We start from the raw sequence: 19,849 nt of genomic DNA on the forward strand, positions 1-19,849 counted from the left end.
AAATGGCACTACTGGGGACATGATATGTAATTGGCACTACTGGGGACATGATATGTAACTGGCACTACTGGGGACATGATATGTATCTGGCACTACTGGGGACATGATATGTATCTGGCACTACTGGGGACATGATATGTATCTGGCACTACTGGGGACATGATATGTAAATGGCACTAAAGATGTGCAAGAAAATGATTTGCTTGGCATTCAAATCCACTGCCTGAGATTTTACACAAACTTTGTTTCATGTTTTAAAACCTTTTTTCATGCACAAATAAAATATATTTTTTGTATTTCATGTGTTTGATGTGCTTATACAACATGAATGCAAAATTCCTCATTGAAATATAAAAATATTTTAAAATACGGAATTATCCGTTATCCAAAATGCTTCTGGTCCCGAGCATTTTAGAGAAGAGATACTCAACCTGTACAGTTAATAGTCCATCATCTACAGATTGCATTAATCAAGTGGGGCAGAATGGAATAAGAAGCTGCATCAAAATAGCTTGGTACCTGGTCAAGAAGAGCTTTGAAAGCCAGTAAACCAATCTTGAAAATGCCAGCTTATGTAGAGTACACACCAGAACAACCATGATTGTGAGACGCTCGTGAAACAATCGTATGTTGTGGGTGATACCTGATGTTTAATCATCAAGTAACTATCCAGGACAATACCAAGATTCTGCACATGTGCAGTGCTTTGTATTTCTGAACTTTCAAGTGTAAGTCCTGTTGGTAGTATTTAGTCCTATATAGACTTGTCCTGTCACCTATTCTGTCCTGTCACCTATTATAAGGACCTCTGTTTTATCAGAGTTACGTTGTAGCCAAGTGGCACTAATCCACTCCTGGAGCTCAGCTAGACAGCCATTTAGGGTTGTTTTGAGATCCTCAATACCTAAAGCAAAGGACATGTATAGTATCATCTGCATAGCTGTGATAAACCAGAAACTTGAGTATTTCATGCAAAAACTATAGGAAATAGTAAGAATTAAGAATCATATCATGTAGTCCACAGAATATCTTCAGACGCTTAATTAGAATCCCATGTTTCACTATGTCACATGTTACAGAGAGTTCCAGAAGGATTACGATTGACCAGTCACCTTTGTCTCTTGCCATTAGAAGATCATCACCACACATACTGTACCAGGGCTTTTCAATGCTATGCCTTTTCCTGAATCCTGAATGGTTCATAAATATCATACTTTGACAGGCAGGCTTCTAGTTGATATATATTTAGATACAGTATATGGACCATCGCCTTTGCTACATAAACAATGTGATATGGCTATGAATGACAACAATGAAAGAATGAGATCACCAGCACTGCGCACCAGGTGGAGTCAGCTGTGTCAAGAATATAACTTACGGTGCTCCCCAACACCCTTTTGAAGTTGAATATGTTCCAACACTCCTGCGCCTCCACACAATAACACATAAAGAAAATAGAGAATACATCCCTTATAATAGATCTTGTTGGAGTAACTAAGGAGTGATCCACCTGTAAAAGTTACTCCAACAAGGTCTATTATAAGGGATGTATTCCCTATTTTCGTTGTGTTATTGTGTGGAGGGGCAGTAGTGTTGGGACATATAAAATTTCTTTTCAATGTCTATGAATGATGTTGTTCACAGACATTTTGGCCAAAGTACCAGTGATATCGGCCGTTTATTGAAGGCGAATATATCAGTCATTGTTTGCCTAGCATGAAAGAGAAGATATTGCTGATATCACCTATGTAAATGCATTGTTTAATAGGCAGTGGCTTAAAACTTTCATTTCCACATGATTTTCAGGGGTAATTAAGTTAAAAAAAAATCACCTGCACCAGTCTTTATTGCAATGACTTATAATTAACAATAACATGTTTAAGTCCTCTTTTTGTCTTTCCCAGGTTGAGCTATATTTTAATTTTCTGGAAAGTCTGGATTTATTTACTTCCATTATACACAGAGCAAAATGAGACTGAAGACATCATTATTAAAAGAACCAAAACATATCCTTTGTATGAGCACTGAAGAATACAATATGTTGTTTACCATTATTAGGAAATGTTTAATGCAGATGAAGAAAATTGTGATCCACTGTGTAGCGGGATGTAATCCAATCCCGACTTTGCACGGGGTGAATGGTCCTGCAGCACTGGTGAACTCGGACGGTATTACATACCGCCAGTGGTATTATTTTAGTAATGTTAAACCAACATATTTAAAATACCTATGATGATACAGAATTTTATGTCCCATACAGGCATAATTCAGCTCATCAACGTTTCGGTCCCCATATGGACCTTTGTCAAGATATAGAAAAGAAAACCCGGTACTTGTGTAGTTTCACGGCGCCAGCATGTCCTGTGTATGCCGGATACCCCAATATGTTTTTTGGTGGATGCTAGACCCCTGTCATGGGGTGTACTTATAAACTTACCACTTTGATGGTACGGGTATGGATCATAGGGTCGACATGCATCAATGTCGACATATAGTTAGGTCTACCGGTTCATTGGGTCGACATGAGCAAGGTAGATGGTCAAACTGTCGACATGTCAATTTTCACTTTTTTTTTATCCGGAATGTCGACAAAGTGGACATGGACACTAAATAAGTGCACCTGCATCCCCTCGTATGGCTCGCTCCACTCACCATGCTTCGGGCACAGTGCCTCGCTATGCTCGGCACACTATTTTACTCTCCCACCACACCCGGACAGCAGGGGCTGCTGGGATATGTAGTTTTTTTTTTTTATTAAGTGTCTGGCTGCCAGAAAAAAACAGCCCCTGCTGTCCGGGACCAAAGCAGAGTCTGGCTGCAGCAGAGCCGATGGACACACCACGGGGACAGATAGCAGGGGCAGAGATAGATACTGTAGCTGGTAAGGAGCTACTTAATGTTTATAGTTGTAGGACCAGGTCGGGGCCCCCTTCTCTGTCATTGCCCAGGACTCCAGACCCCCCCTGTTGGTGGGCCTAATTATATGTAATTGGCAATGTTTTTTTTTATAATGAAAACATTCTACTGCACTATGGAGTGCTCCCTTTTCCTTCAAAGGTGCAAAAGGTTTATTTAACAAGTAACCGTCATTTCATACAGTCCGACGTTTTAAGGTGAGAAAACGGGGTACAATTGTCCCTGATTGGACTGTATGAGATGCCAGTTACTTTTTATATACATTTTTGCACCATTGAAACCAGCCTCCAGAGTGCCACTGCCACCTCCATTGGATTCACTGCGGAAGGCACAGGAGCAGCCGTTGAAAGTAAGTCAGACCGCTCACAGAACAACTATATACAGCATATATTTATATATTCTCATTATTTACAGTTCCTTATATAGTGCAGCAATTCATATTGAAATTGTGAGGGGGAAATGGCTCCTTATTTGGTCACGCCCACTCACAGTCCTTGGGATGATGCAAACTGTCATCTGCCCTGCTTGAAAGGCATAGCTAATAAAGTGGTATATTTTCTTAATTCTTTAGATTCTCTAAATTCAAAATGCAGATACAATGTAATATATGTGTTTTAGTTAAAAATTTATATTTTGTTGCTTGCTACTGTAACAAACATAAAAATTAGCACAGTGTAAAAATGCATATGCCTTCATTATGTGTTTTTTTATTTTTCTCCCTTCCCACTCAAACTCCATATGTTAAACTCCTTAATCCCCCTGTACATAAGGAGCTGGTTAGCTGTGTGGGCTGGACCTCTGCTGATGAGCTGTATTCCTGCAGTGATGACCACCAGGTTATGAAATGGAACTTATTAAATGGCGAGACAACATTGATCGTAAAACTCCCAGATGATACATATCCTATTGACATTCATTGGTACCCGAAAAATGGTGGCAACAAAAAGCAAGGGCAGTCTGATATGTTTGCTCTCACAAGTTCTGATGGTGAGTATTCCCCATGTACTGTATGTGGCCACCTTCTGAAGGTTCTGTCAGTACTGGAGGTGGTGTTTACAGCACAATGGGTCTTATTCTAGTTCACTCTTTCTGACAAATTCCTTCTTAGATGGACAAAACCATGTGCACTGCAGGGGGAAATTATTAATAGATTTGGGTGAGTTGGTTTGTTTCTGTGCAGGGTAAATACTGGCTGCTTTATTTTTACACTGCAATATAGATCTCACTTGAAGTAAAACCCCTCCAAAATCTAATTCTCTCTGCACAAGTTACATCTGCCCCACCTGCAGTGCACATGGTTTTGTCTATCTAAGAAGGAATTTGTCAGAAAGAGTGAATCAAACTAACCCCCAATATGACAACATGCTCTCAGCATCCCCACTATACCTCTTTGCATGTGTGATCTTGGCCTGCCATCCACGTGGGGGATAACTCTTCAGTAAAATACCACTTGCCTTTTGATTGAAAACATACTTATTCATGCAGTGCTGTTAGCGGGGCATTGTTAACATTTTACAGTCATTTGTAAATACTTTGGAGAAAGAAAGGTCCTTTTTAAAAAGGGAATTTTTCGGCTTCTCTTTACCACCAAGGTGCAGTAAAGCATCTGGAAATCACAAATCCTCACTCTGAGTTTGACGCCATGTTGCATGCACTTCATTATACATGCTCATATTCTGCTGCCCCCCCCCCCCCCCCATGCACCTGCAATGCACTGGAGCAAACCCCCCCCCCCCCCCCGCACCACAAACACACTCACAGTTGCTTCTGGGGACTGAGATATTAAACATGTCTAAAAACTTGATAGCCTGTGGGGATTGGGGCATTAAGTATTTTTAACATGCTTAATTTCCCCAATCCCCTGACCTCTCTGATCAGTGCATTGGGAGTGGCAGAATGGCGTTGTCGGCATATCGGATTGTACTCGCAGATGTATGAGAGCCATAAGTCGCACAGTGCATGCGTCCCGATTCCATTTGCACAGAGTACCAATAAGAAAATGATCAGGACTTGCTCTTGGACTTTTTCATGAAAGCCTCCCAGCAGCCCCCTCCCCAGCGGCAAGATGGAGAGGAGAACGCTAGAAGCCGCTGAAATCACCAGACAGGCAGGGTTTTCAGTGTTGAAATCCCATGACCACTTCCTTTAAATTGGATAGGGCAAGTATCTGGAACACTCATACATGTGGTAAATAGTTGAATTCCCCCATAATTGCTCACATTGGCTGCCATACTCTGATGGAGCTTCTGCACATAAAGTGGGATGATTGGCTCTATACATGCTAAAGTGGGTGTCTCAGCCCTTGCACATTCCGTTAACCATGGCCATGCTGCACGTCACGCCTCCCTCCCCCTCATCGGTCCCTCTGCCAGCAGGTGGGGCCCTGCCGATGCCAGGGCCCCACCGAAGCCATAGCCTAATGTTTATGGGGCTTTAGAATCAGGCCTTCTGTGAAAAGCAATCCTTATTTCTATGCACACTGCATAGTCCTGCTCAGCAGCTGTGTTTCCCTTTGTGATTTCTCTTGCTCCAGTCCCTCCTGTAGTCTGGTGAAGGTTGTCTCGGGGGTTACAGACGGTACTATCGGTACTATCACACAATTGGTGATAATAACAGAGCTTGTTTGCTGCCTAGGCAAAAGTAACCAACCACTCAGAGTGTGTAAAAGAGGTGCTACATTAACAATATTGATGTTTTATGTTGTACAGAAATGTAACTGCCACCCTAATATATTGGTTATGTTTAACTGCTATCAGATTTGGTGGGTATGAAAAACATATGTGACTCACAGATCAGATTTATTCCCGGACTGTGACGTCATTTCCAGTCAAGGTTATCCGAATAGTCACTCCTTAACCGTAGTTACCCCACACAGTCATGATGACGCACACATTCCGTTTATTACAGTTCACATGCATATACCCCCAGCCAGAAACGATCAAGACAAACAGTATTAGCTTTCCTTATAAACATTACACATTGCAGCATAATTCAGGGGCTATTCATTTAATTTAATCATGGTTTATTATAGTTTTCTGTTTGGTTTACACTTACAATATTTTAATATTTTGGATGGAACATTTTGACAAATGTTACTTTAGCTTAGGGGGTCATTCTGATTGATTAGGTAAGCAGCTTACCAAGTCCCTGTGACACCGCCCCGCCGAATACCTGCCCCCCTAGCAACCATGCCAGGGGATGTGTTAGGAATCCCCTCGCATGTGCCCGCAGCAGGAGTAATCATTTGATTGTCGCTGACCAATGAATGATTTCCCCTGACTTATACTTGCGGCTACTAGGATGTCAGCCACCCACCTCCGGCAGGCATCAGCCTGCCCGTGTAACAATGGAAACGCCCAGTGTAATCATGTGAAAGGCCATGAAACGCGGGCGTTGCCATGGCGTATCACCGATGCCATCCCTCCCTCACCTCTGCGAACTGTGAGCAAGTCGCCGCAGGCATTCGCAGTCGGGTTTGCCCATGTGAAGAAATTCGCATACTCAAACGCCACCATCGGGGCAGGGTCTGAATTTGGTTCAGTGCATGTGAACCAGAATTGGCCCCTTAGTGTGTAGTACTCATTTTAGCTATTAAAACTCATTGCATATGATAAATGGTGTTCCAGCCAGTCAGCTCCTAACTGTCACAAACACAAAACAGTTATGAGTTGATTGGCTTGAGCACTACCTTTCATACTCTGGGGTAGATGTATGAATCAGTGATAAAGAAGGAGAAGTGATAAAGTGCCTGGTACTTTATCACCGGCCAATCTAGTGTTCCTTCTAGGAACTAAGGCGGGCAGGGTGGGGGGGTCGGACCAGGCACGCCGACGTCACTATTTTGGGCGTGCCCCGGGCCACCAACGTCACAAAAGGGGCGTGCCCGGGCCACGCCGTGACGAAAAGGGGCGTGCCCGGCCGGCGGAATCACGCAGAAGAGTGGGCACAGCCGGCGGCGTCACGCAAAGGGGTGGGCGCGGCCGGCGGCGTCATGCACAGGGGGCGGACCCGGCCACCCGGAAGGCTGTACACTGCCGGGGAAGTGCCGGGCATCGCTATGTACAGCGGCGCCGGGCTTCCCCGGTCAAAACAGCGGGGACAAAGGCAGGCTGGTTTAGCGGGGCGCTGCCAGAGGGGCAGGGGCACATTTTTCACTTTAAAAATCGGGCAGGGCGCAGCGCCCCGCTAAAACAGCCTAGCGGGAACACTACAATCAGCCAATCAACTGTCCCTTTTTAAACCCAGCCTATAATTTAACAGTTAGAAGCTGATTGGCTGGTGATAAAGTACCAGGCACTTTATCACTTCTCCCTAATCACTGCTTCATACATCTACCCCTCAATGAGTTGTAAGTATCTAAAAGTCATTGATTTACGTATGCCAATAGATATCCATTATTTACAACAAATGCTGTCGATTATATAATAAAATATTTTTTTCTTTTTGACTGATGTAACAACTGTGATATATTTGTATGTGCACTTTGGTGTTATGTTAGAAGAGAGAACCGCGATGCACATACTCTCTCACTCATCGTTGTTGGCATTTATCTGCTGCAGAAACCCTAATTTGCCCCCTTTGTCTGAAATTCAATTTCCCTCGCTGTCCTATCTCTTTCTCTTGGGAAGCATCCTATCATTGGGAGTGAAAATTTTCATTTTTTTAAATTTTTTCACAATTTTGTGTTTTTCGGCTGCCGCAGCCCTGTTTTCGTTTGGAAATTGGGGCTACTTTCAGGGATTTTGCTTTGCCTACCTGAGGCGAAACAACATCCCCAGATAACCAGTGGCAAGCACTAGCTTATTGAGACTAATTGGATAGACCCTGACAAGTCTATTACCTGCAATCACAGGTAATAGGATACTTGCGCATCTATACTTCTCATGTGTGTATGTATGTGTATAGTTAAAACATTTTCAGCAAGCAGGGATTAGCTGCAGGGATTAGATGCAGGCTACCGCTCATTGAAGGCAAACACAGAGCGCATGAGAAGGATCTTCTTCCCGCAGGCCATTAGAGCCCTCAACCAGACCTCCTAGTACCGGGACTTTCTTTCTTTCGTTCTGGACCTACCCGACACATTCTCTCTACACTCTTCCTCAGCCGAAGTAATGTAGGTCAGTTGTATAAAACAGCATTTCACTACATATTGTACTATGTATGATGTTTGTATGTGACATAAAAATTTGATTTGATATTCATTAAATTTGGTTCCCCCAACAACACTGTGATATCAGTAACCAGATTTAAATCTACATAATAATATAATTCAGAGATCTTGGTTACATATATTTACAAATATATATACAGTAAGTATTGAGGTCCCTATTACCATATATAGGGTGCAGGGTGTGGCACCCCAAAAATCAGCATACGCCAGAAAGCCCCAAAAAACTAAAGTGTTAACCCTTTGAAATCCAAATTTTTTTTGCCATTCAAACAGTCTAGCTTAAATTAATTGTCTTTTTTTTTTTTTTTCCATAAAGAAATGGTCTACATTGAATGTTGAACGATGTTAATGTTCTTATTTTAAAGTGGCTCACCATTGGATCAGCTGTTAGCGCTAGTGCTGTTGAGCCTGACTAGACGTTGGACCTGAAACGGTTAATAAGTGTTATGTTAAGAATTTGAAGCTATGTACAGAAAGTGATACAAAAGTGATTAAATTATTAGTAAAAGAAAAGTGTTAGAATGGAATAGTGTGTCACTTCAGAGCTATCCAGCCAAAGCAATCAAGGGGCACCTCATCCGAAACCCATCTTAACCCCAGTGTGGGTCCTATTTTTAACTAGTATAGAGGCACATGATATGGCTCTAACTTAAATATATGGGGTTGTTCCAGGCAGATAGCTCTTTGCTTAGATATATTTAACTTTTTAAGAGATGTGCAAAATATCAGATAAAAATGCCAGCATCTCTGTGAGAGATATGCAAAGCAGTGGCTAACATTGCCAGAAGCATATTTCCTATATAAGTTAAACATTACAGGCCATTATGATAAATAAAAATGTTTCCTTGCCAATATTCCCACCAATTTTGACAAATTTACTTGGCACTCAAAGAGTTAAGTTAGCGCCATTTCAAGATTAATGATTATGGCATGACTATTACATATAGCCTAGACTGGAAAAGTGTGTAGACTGTGGAGCTCAAGAGGAGCAAATAACCTTGTGAATCCTCCAAAAAATTAAGTAACATATTGATCCAGCGCTGTAGTCAATTCCTGCTTGTAAAAATGTATTTATTTTTTTTGAAAATGAGAATACAGTTTCCGAATCACAAATATCAAATCAAATTACATGCGGGATATTTACAGAAATCCGTGACCAAAATGATTACTTTTATAATGTATTTATGGCTGTTGGTCCCTGTCAGTTCTACATGCTATTAGATAATATCGTATGCAATTGTCTGTGTTACATGTTAATGTCTCATCTAAATGCTTTCCAGGAAAATTCCACCTGATTTCTAAATTGGGCAAAGTGGAGAAAAGCGTAGATGCTCATTCTGGAGCAGTTCTTGCTTGCCGCTGGAATTATGATGGGACAGCCTTGGTTACAGGTAACATTTGCATTATATCCTTTTGTTAGGGCAGTTTTATTATTATTAGGTAAGATAACTTTTTATCATGTGAAATCAATTAAAAATGTATCATTTGAAGTGTACGCAGACAGTATCACTATTATCTTATCTATATTATCTTATATAGTGCAGCAGATGCTGTTTTATAAATGGAAACCGTGATACAAAACAATCTGGGTATATACAGACAGTCAGAAAGGTAGGAGGGCCCTGCTTGCGCATATTTTATTTATATACATATAATATATATTTCTCTGTAAAGTGCTGCAGAATATGTGTGCGCTATGTAACTAACTGTTAAATAAATAAATATAAATGATATAATATAATGGAAAGAGCAGCGTCACTCCGGGACGTTTAGATTTAAAAAAAAGTGCTTTTAATAGGGTCTACGCCGTTTCAGGCATCCCCCATCTTTAGGACACATTGTCCTGAAAAAGGGCGATGCGGAAAAAAGGCGCAGACCCTCTTGAAAGCACATTTTTTTTACTATCTGAAAGTCCCGGAGTGGCGCTGCTCTTTCCATTATACTGTTGGTCGTGACATTGTTCCTGCTCGGCGATCACCCGGGCCAGTTCTACACCCAGCATCGGAGATGGAGTGCCAGTCCTTCATCATATGAGAGAGAGAGAGAATGTTATAGACCTAAAGGAAGTTTCTCATAATCCCCTTATTGGCCCATCACCTGTCCGTGTAAGGCAGGAGTTAATCTTGACAAGAAGAAATAAAGCAAAACTACCCCCATCTCTCTGCAATGGATCAGGAAAAGTGGCATGCACCCTACATAATAAAAAAATTGTAGAGAAGTCATTTACATACAGGGGGTTATTCTGGTTGACCCAAATTCGCAGCCTTGCAAGTCCACCAAACCCTGCCCTGGCGAATGCCAGGCCACCTACACCCCTGCTTTCAGTCCTCTATATAGATACCTCCGGAGATGTGTATGTCTTCTCATCAGCATCACATGCACCTAGTTTATGACAAGCTCGCAGTGTGTATGAGTCATAGGGTAGACAATAGGAAGGTCGACAGTCATTAGGGCCAACATGACTGAAGGACGACAGGGTCATTAGGTCGACACAAGCAATAGATTGACATGGGGAAGGTCGAGAATCAAAATGTCGACATGGGGTCTTCACTTTTTTGAACCCGACTGTTGACACAGTCGACGTGGACACCGCAACGTAGCACTGCATCCCCTCTCATGGCTTGCTGCACTCCCAATGCTTCGGGCTCGGTGCCTTGCTACACTCGGCACACTATTTTATTCTCCCTGCACACCCTAGTGCATGGTAGGTCATAAAATACAGCCTGTCCGCTCCAAAAAAACGTGAAAAACCTTATGTTGAAATTTGTACTGTCAACCTTCCGCATGTCGACCCAATGCTTGAGTCGACCGTTTGACCCTGTAGACCAGGGGTGGCCAAACCTGTCCTCAAGATCTACAGACAGTTCTATAATAGGAATGAATGCAGAATGTTTGAAAATGTGACAGTCGGTAATGACTCCAGCTGTGTACCAGCTAGGTGATCTGGAAAACGAGGACCGGTTTGGCCACCCCTGCAGAAGACCTAACCCCATACCGACCTTCAGTCATGTCAACCTTCATGCATATCGACCTTTGCCTAGTGACCGCATACCACCGGCAGTATGTACTTGCTCCTTTGCTGATGCAGTTGTAAAAGATAAACCTCCTAGCCAGTGTATATGTGCACAAATTTCGGCCTGCTTCAGATGCATTTGTATGATGACATCCTTACTGAACTTTTCCTACATGAGGAGGCCATTTCTCAACCTCATTCAGTTCGGGTCGTAACGTTTATTTCATGCAAATGTTGTTTAAGTTTGCATATTTGCTGGTTCTGAGCATGGACAAACATGCAAGATGTGTAAACTGGCATCGGACTCTATCCATGAACCCTTTAGAGCGTTGGAAGAGTTTGGTGAGTTTCAGGTATGTGGCATTTCTGGCCAAGTGGAGTTAGATATTGAAATTTTATTTGAAATTTCAAAACCAATCAGGTTTTGTTTGCTCACCATTCCTTTTGCCTAAGACCATGTGTAGATGCCTATATACACTTGTCGAAGTAAAGGTGTGTCCAGTAGGCAATGGGCAGTCACCTGGTCTTCTGGCTAATAGGCCAGCAACTTGAAGACTGAGGTGCTATGTGCCCCAGCTGCTGCCAGAGCCAGGAGTGCTTAAAAATGCACTTGTGTTTGTGCACACCTATGAACGAGTTTGGGATTTTATGCTTTATTATCAGTATGAACCATATTTCCTTTGCCCATGCCTTCCGGCTGGGGCATAGATCATTTTTTTTTTTATTTATTTTATAGGACTTCGGTTTGGGACTAGAATAATTTTTTCTTTCACCACTTCTGTCGGTGTTGTCTACGTCAACAGTTAATTGGTGAGCACCAAAAGGTCCACATACACAAGTTGACATTGAAAAATATAAGTAGGCACAAAGTCAACACAAGCGTCTGCTTCTTTTTGTGTGTGTGGGTGTGTCTATGCCGACAACTAAGCATGTAAATTTCCAAATAGTGTACCTTGTGTGCTCAATATAATTTACTGTTCTCAATCAGAGTGCATGTTAAAAAATGAAAAAGTAAAAAAAAACTCTGAAAAACTCACTTTTACCATTGTCATGCCAACCTTTGGTTGTATCGACTATGCAAATCGTGTTTCATGGTATAGAGACTGGAGTAGTGTATTTTTTTTCTTTTTCATCGCCCACTGATTTTCTCAGGCTCCCTAAAACTCATGACTCATATCCTAATAGAAACAAAATGCAGACATAAATGAGATTTATGTCTCAGAGATTGTCGTTGTCGCAATAAACAGTCTGCAGATTATTTATATGTATTTTTTTTTCTTTTTTCAAAATGACACTTAAATTGTGGTGGGGAGCAAAACCTATTGGTTGGACGAAACCGAAATTCTATTCTATAACATTTTTCCATTGTAAGGATAATTAGAACATTTATATAATAATAACCTAGGGGTAAACTCAATTGTGCCCGATAAGGTTTTGTGTGAAAAAAATAAGCTTTAATCCCCCATAGACTTAACCTCCTCCACATATGCACATTTACTTTTATTTAAAAATGAATGATTATTTTTAATTGCAATATTTTTTTTGAAGTTTTAGGGGGGTATGAAATCACATGTCCGAAGTGTCGGTATGTCCTGACAGTCAGGACCTTGGCTCGTTTTCGGTCTGCTCGCCTGTTTATCGGCAGGTGGGATTCAATGTCCCGTCTGCCAATCGGTGGATAGGGGGGTGTCCGCAAAACGTCCATGGATTGTCAAGATCAGTCCGTGATCTTATCAATCCTTGCCCATTTTCAGCAAACCGGGCCTGACTGCTTTTAACGTCTGCTCCATTCTGACGATCTGCTGCTTCAATGCTGTCTGGAAAGACAGCATTCAATAGCCCCCCTTCCCCTGCTATTTCCCACATCAGAAATAGCGGCAGTGATTGAATACCCCCTAAATATATATTTAGAACTAAATCAGTTATATATATATTCAAATTTCCCAAAATAAATTTAGGTTTGTCTATAAAATATATATATATATATTTTATATCTCTAAAATTGAAAACTCATCCTTGAATATTCGGTTCTTTCGTCCAGATGTCCCAATTGTGACGCTTTTAACTGACCTGTAATCAGTGCCCTATATGCACATAAGGGTTTCTTTTAAAACTCTCTCTGATCCACCGTACAGCATCAAAGCATGAATACTACAATCCCACAGCTGGAAACCATTGAATTGGAAACTCACCAAGGGTCAGTCTAGTATCTAGCCAGTGGTGTAGTTAGGTGCCACAGTGCCCGGAGCAAGGGCATGTTTCATGTCCCCCCCTAACATTATACCGCACACCATAATGCCCATTGCACATTTTAGCAAACTTTGTAATACCCATTACACCTAAAGCTACATGCCGTAATGCCAATTACACATAAGGCCACACATGATGCCCATTACATACTATATAAAAACTGTAATGCCCATTACATACTATATAACAAACCATAATGCCCATTACACATCTGACACATAAGTGCCACTTACCTACATGCTCATTGCTAGGAACTTCATGTTCGATGCCAGGAGCTTCATGCTTGATGCCAAGAGGGACTGAAATAGCTTGTTGCCAAGGGGGACTAAAATTGCTCGTTGTCAAGGGGGACTAAAATTGCTCGTTGTCAAGGGGGACTAAAATTACTCTTGCCAAGGGGGTCTTAAATTGCTTGTTGAGCATGTGGACCCCGAAATAGTGTACCGCATGGCCCGCACTATATTCCCATTCCCTTGTGGGGAAAAAAAATAATTGCCAAAAAACATGCGTCAACCTTTTTCAACCTTATTGACTGTTGACCTAGACACTGTCTTTCGGCCATTCCGTACTGTAAAAAGTGTGAATCCGAACTATACATTACATTTCTATTTCTTCCCATTTTCTTTCCCTCTGTGGCAGATACCTAGCAGTTAATAAATACCTACCATATTCCTTCTCCCTCCTCTATCTATTTATCATTCACCTATTGTGTATATTGAGTATAAATTAACCCCTTCACGACATTGCCTTTTAAGGTAATTTTTTTTTTTTTTTCCTCCTTGCATTCAAATAAGCGTAACTTTTTTAATTTTCCGGCTATATAGACACATGAGGGCTTTTTTTTTGCGGGACAAGTTGTACTTTCTAATGGTACCATTTACTATACCGTATAATATTCTGGGGAATCAGGAAATAATTCAATGTGGGGTAAAAAGAAAAAAAAACGCAATTCCACAATTTTGCGCTGGTTACGGTTTTTTTGGAGTTCATAGTTCGTTTAAAATGATGGGTTATCTTTATTCTATTGGTCGTTACGATTCCGGTGATACCAAACTTCTATAGTTTTCGTTACGTTTTACGACAAAAAAAAAAAATAGAATATGTTACGTTTTTTCGAATTTGCGTCGCGTCGCCATGTTCTGCGGCTTATAACTTTTTTATTTTTCCACCTACGGACCTGGGTGAGGGCTCATTTTTTGCGGGCTGAAGTGTACTTTTTAATTAATACCATTATGGGATATGGGCGACTTTCTGATCTCTTTTAGCTATTTTTTTTTGGGTAGGCGATGCGACCAAAAAACGTAGTTTTGGCGTTGGGGATTATTTTCCGCTTACGCCTTTAACCGTGCGGGGTAACTAATGTTATATTTTAATAGATCGGACTTTTAGGAACGCGGCGATACCAAATATGTTTATTTTTTTTATTTTTTATTTATTTTTATTTGGGAAATGGGGAAAGAGGGTGATTTGAACTTTTAATATTTTTTTATTTTTTTTTTATTTTTAAACTTTATTTTTTTTTTTTTTTTACTTTTACTATAAGGCCCCCTAGTGTACTTGACCACTAGGGGGCGCGATCGCCTGTACTAGGTTCAGCCATAGAGCTCTATGGCTGAACGTAGTGATTTTATGCACTTCCTATTACATCCTGCCTGAGGCAGGATGTAATAGGTATGCATACACGGCCAGCACAGGGGTCTACATTAGACCCCTGGCTACCATGGCAACCGATCGGCACCCTCCGATCTCGCTGCGGGGGGCCCCGATCGGCGCCGGAGGGGGGCGCCCCCCCTCCGATCAGCTATTTAAGCACTGCGGGCGCTTTGCCCGCGGTGCTTAAAGGGTTAAACGGCCACGATCGGCGAACTCGCCGCTCGTGGCCGTGAGAGCAGGGACCTGGCTGTAATATACAGCCATTACCTGCTCTCTATCAAGCCAGCTCACTCCGTGAGCTGGCTTGATTCCCCCGCAACCGACATATGACGCATATATACGTCATATGTCGTGAAGGGGTTAAGGGAAGGATTTCAGCATTTCATTATTGTGAATGCCCGTACCAGGCTACTTCTTGCCGTCTGTCTGGCAGCATTTTCTGTCGAGAACCAAGATCCATCTCTCTCTGATCTCTATTGAAGAGCCAACTAGATGGGCCAAGTGTTTCCTATCTGCAGTCCAATTGTATGTATCTATGTTGTAAGGTGTTTCTGGCAGATGATGGGGGAAATTTACTAAAGGAAATTTGTAAAAAAAATAGGTGTATTTGTATCCAGAAATACACTTATTTTTGACATTTACTATATAAAAAATACGGCAATTCGTAGTCGTATTGATGTGCTATCAATACGAATACGAATTGCCGTATTTTCGGGATAGTAAATGTCAAAAATAAGTGTATTTCTGGATACAAATACACCTATTTTTTACAAATTTCCTTTAGTAAATTTCCCCAGATATGTCATTCCCTTGGTGATGACTTTTGCTATGATTGTTTTGTTTATTATTCCTGCTTGCATGTGCTCTAGTACAGAAAAAAGGTAAAGTTTTTAGGGATTTCTTGTAGTGTTAAGGTGGGTATACATGGATAGATGTGTCCAACGATTCGATCTCGCTAACGATTCGGTCTGAACTCCTGAACCAACGATTTCATGTCAATGTGAAACGATTTACCTAACGATTTGTAGCAAACGACCGGTCGTTAGCGAGCCGATATCGTTGGTCGTTCCTCTTAAAACACAGACGATTGATCTAGTGTCCTTTGAATTATAAATAATGGGCGGAATAATGGGTGTGACTTAAAACAGGGTAGACAAGCATCCTCCATTCTACCTCACACCAGTATTGTTGTTGGAGAGGTTAGGTGTATACCGGATTTATCCAGCTACTGCAGTGTTTTTCCTTTTGTTAGCAAAGTGTGATTTTGGCCTGTTTTGCTCACATTATGGATTCCTATCAATACCAGCTTGCGTTGTGCTACGCATATCTCATGCTGAAACGTAATCGGGATCCAGCCCGAAGGAGGAGGCAGGCGAGATCCTGTTGGACCAAGGAGTGGCTACTGAGGAGGGACACTCGGTCCCACATGTCTCTCCTGGTGGAGATCCGAGGTACCCACCCCTGTGACTACCGCAATTTCCTGCGAATGGATGAGGACACGTTTCAGGAATTGCTACGTCTGGTCACTCCGATCATCCAGAAAGAGAGCACTAATATGAGGGCGGCAATTTCTGCAGAGGAGAGACTGGTCGTCACCCTGAGGTACCTTGCCACAGGAAGATCCCTGGCTGATCTAAAGTTTGGCTCCCTGATCTCACCTCAGGCATTGGGGAGGATTATCCCTGAAACTTGCCAGGCTATTGTGGAAGTCCTGAAGTCTCAGTACTTTAAGGTAAGCGTAAATAACACATACAATATACTCAGGTGCAACACTTTTTTTTTTTAATTTGTACACCGGTACACATAACGCAAAACATATTGCTGCTTTTGGAGTATAAATAATAAAATATAACATGTCACATGAGTTTAAAGTGCCAAAATAAATTAAAAGTGACCCATGTATGTTAAAAAATGTTAAGGACCTCCCTTTTCATTCACACACTATCCAAGAAGGTATGGAGTTGATGTTAAATAGTGTGGCGTGCGTAGCAAGCCACCGAGACAAAAGTGTGGCGAACACAGCCTATTATCCTCTGTGGGGTGGCCTTGCTATGCTAGACATGCTTTTGTCTCAGGTGCTCGCTATGCTTGTCACGCTATATAATATCAAGTACATGCATTGTTGGATACATGGTGAATGAAAAGGGGGGTCTATTTCCATCACCCATGGTTCATTTTGTACCAAAAAAATAGACAGAGACCACCAGTGCAACAAGCACTGCAGCAGACAGCAATAACTATGAAAGGGAAGCTGAATGTTTCATCAAAGATGGATGGTGGTATTCAAGTATCATATTAAAGGCATTAGTGGAAAGAACAAAAATGTGAGTTTAACAGTAGTTACAGTTGAACCAGATTTTTGCTGTCATCATTGCATTCCTGCAATGCACTATAGATGACGTCAAATGAGGTCGAGGGAAATGAGGTTGGAGGTTGATTCTGCTCTGGCCTGCCCATCACTGTGCGGGGATAGGTAGTGGGTGGCCTAGTAATGTGGAATGGGGCAGTGACCATTCCTGCATTGGACTGGTATGTTGTACCTGGTTCATGCAGGTCTGGCCCGGTGGCCATCACTGTGCGGGGATAGGTAGTGTGTGGGCTAGTAATGTGGAATGGGGCAGTGACCATTCCTGCATTGGACTGGTATGTTCTACCTGGTTCATGCAGGTCTGGCCCGGTGGGCGTCACTGTACGGGGATAGGTGGTGGGTGGGCTACTTATGTGTAATTTGGAGGCGACCATTCCAGCACTGGCTTGGTATGTTATACTGGGGTCATGCTGAACAGGCGTGGCGTTCAGCACCGCACATGGAGGTTCACCAATGTTTGGAGGGGTTAGGTATGAGCTTGGGTGGCCTATAATAGCCGGAGGCATAGTGTAATCGCAAACACTTGTTTCTGGTTTGAGGCGTTTGTTCCTGCCACGGTACAGCAAATCATATACAAGTCTTTCGAATTCAACCTGTTGGTCAGGATCCAGGTTGCGTAATGCACCCCCAACGTGAGTTGCAAAATTTGCAAAATAATCGGGTGCCTTGTTTAATACTTGCTCTACTTTCTGTAGTAGAACCGCATTTTGATCATTGGTAGATTTGGCCGTTGCATCCTGACGTCTGTACCTTCTTCTGGTAGTTGAGCTATCACTTCCAGCATTGGAGGCGAGGCCTGTGGATGTTTCGGTAGGGCTGGAGACAACAGGGGGTGTGAGTTGTTCCAGATCCGGTGTGGAAGCCTGTTGAAAGTACAAAAATGATATTAATCAATTTTTATTTTTTTGTTTTGTTTACAGTTTCCATCAAGCACAGAGGACTGGACTTTAATTGCCAACGAGTTTGATCGGCGTTGGAACTTTCCAAACTGCGGGGGAGCAATAGATGGAAAACACATTCGCATCACACCGCCTGCACACTCAGGATCTTATTATTTCAATTATAAAGGATACTTCAGTATTGTACTGATGGCGGTGGTAAATGCGAACTATGAATTTATTTTTGTTGATGTTGGGAAAAATGGACGCGCTTCGGATGGTGGATCCTTTAAAAGAACTGAATTTTATGAGCGCATGATTTCTAATAGGCTAAGGTTGCCAACTGTGCCTGATACCAAATATGGCTTAAATTATGTTTTTGTGGCTGATGAAGCATTTGCTCTACACGAACATCTGTTGAAGCCATATGCTCAAAGGGGGCTGACACCTCAACAGCGAATTTTTAATTATAGACTGTCGAGGGCTAGGCGTGTTGTTGAGAACACTTTTGGGATTCTGAGCAACCGCTTCCGTGTGCTACACACGGCAATTAACTTGCGGATTGATAAAATCGACTGGGTTGTGCTGGCATGTTGTGTGTTGCACAACTACTTGCGACGCAAAGCAATGCAACAACAAACTGCCATCAGCATGGTCGATGATCCCAATCAAGCAGAGGAAGTGTCGAATATTGCCTCTGTTGGAGCACCTGCCCTCCATGAGACAGGGAGTGCACGGGCTAAAGCTGTCCGCGAGCAGTACTTGACATATTTTAATGGTGTTGGTGCAGTGCCATGGCAGGAGGAGTGCCTACACTAATAAAGCTGTGAATTGTGGCCTTTTGTTGCAGTCAACTTACCAAATCACTGGCTGAATTATCCCCATTATCTTCTGTGTCATCTGTTGGCACCTCCTCGACCAAAAGCATTCTTGATGGGCGCTCTGGATCCTGTTCTAGGACGAATTTTAATTGGTCGTAGTACCACAGATTGGTTTGGTACACGTCCAGGGCACCAGCACCTGAAGACCGCGATGCAACAATTTTCTTGTGCTCCTTTAGAAAAACTGTGCGCACATTCTGGATTTTACGGCGCACCCAATTTGGGCAGGCTTCCTCGTGGAATTGGAGGCTGTAGGTCACGAGGTGCTGTATGGCGAGGTCTTTCTTATTTTTGTTTGCATAGTCGCGGGATTTTACCTTCCATAGGCATTCGTGTTCCTGATAGATAGCAAAAAAACCTGTAAGGAACTCCCGCTCCCGGTCAGTGGTCATGTCTCTGTAATTAAAAAGTTATGTTTTCCGGTTATTTTTCACAAAAATATCTAGTTGTTAGACAATATAATGGTTTTGCTTACAAAATAAATGTTATTTTGCTGTTACTTCAGTTCAGTTTTAGTATTTTGGATTGTTCGCAATACATGGGGTGCAGTGTGTACAACATTGGTGGGCAGCAGCAGCTACATACACAGGGGGTGCAGTGTGTACAACATTGGTGGGCAGCAGCAGCTACATACACAGGGGGTGCAGTGTGTACAACATTGGTGGGCAGCAGCAGCTACATACGCAGGGGGTGCAGTGTTTACAACATTGGTGGGCAGCA

The 19,849-nt window shown here is 42.3% G+C and overlaps 1 protein-coding gene across 3 annotated transcripts in view; it reads left to right on the forward strand.

The window, feature by feature from the left end:
* The window catches only part of IFT80 (intraflagellar transport 80), a 104,819-nt gene that overhangs the window by 2,122 nt on the left and 82,848 nt on the right, over positions 1 to 19,849 (forward strand). For 2 of the 3 annotated variants that reach the window (XM_083177850.1, XM_083177849.1), the window contains exons 2-4: positions 1,905 to 2,004; positions 3,680 to 3,903; positions 9,367 to 9,477. In XM_083177850.1, coding sequence (XP_083033976.1) covers positions 1,970 to 2,004; positions 3,680 to 3,903; positions 9,367 to 9,477 — 370 coding nt within the window. In that variant the 5' untranslated portion in view covers positions 1,905 to 1,969. Of the gene's footprint in view, positions 1 to 1,904; positions 2,005 to 3,679; positions 3,904 to 9,366; positions 9,478 to 9,625; positions 9,698 to 19,849 lie in introns of those variants that run through there. The other variant, XM_083177851.1, reaches the window with a different exon arrangement.

This window comes from Crinia signifera, chromosome 3 (genome assembly GCF_055691185.1).
Source record: "Crinia signifera chromosome 3, ASM5569118v1, whole genome shotgun sequence".
Taxonomy (NCBI): domain Eukaryota; kingdom Metazoa; phylum Chordata; class Amphibia; order Anura; family Myobatrachidae; genus Crinia; species Crinia signifera.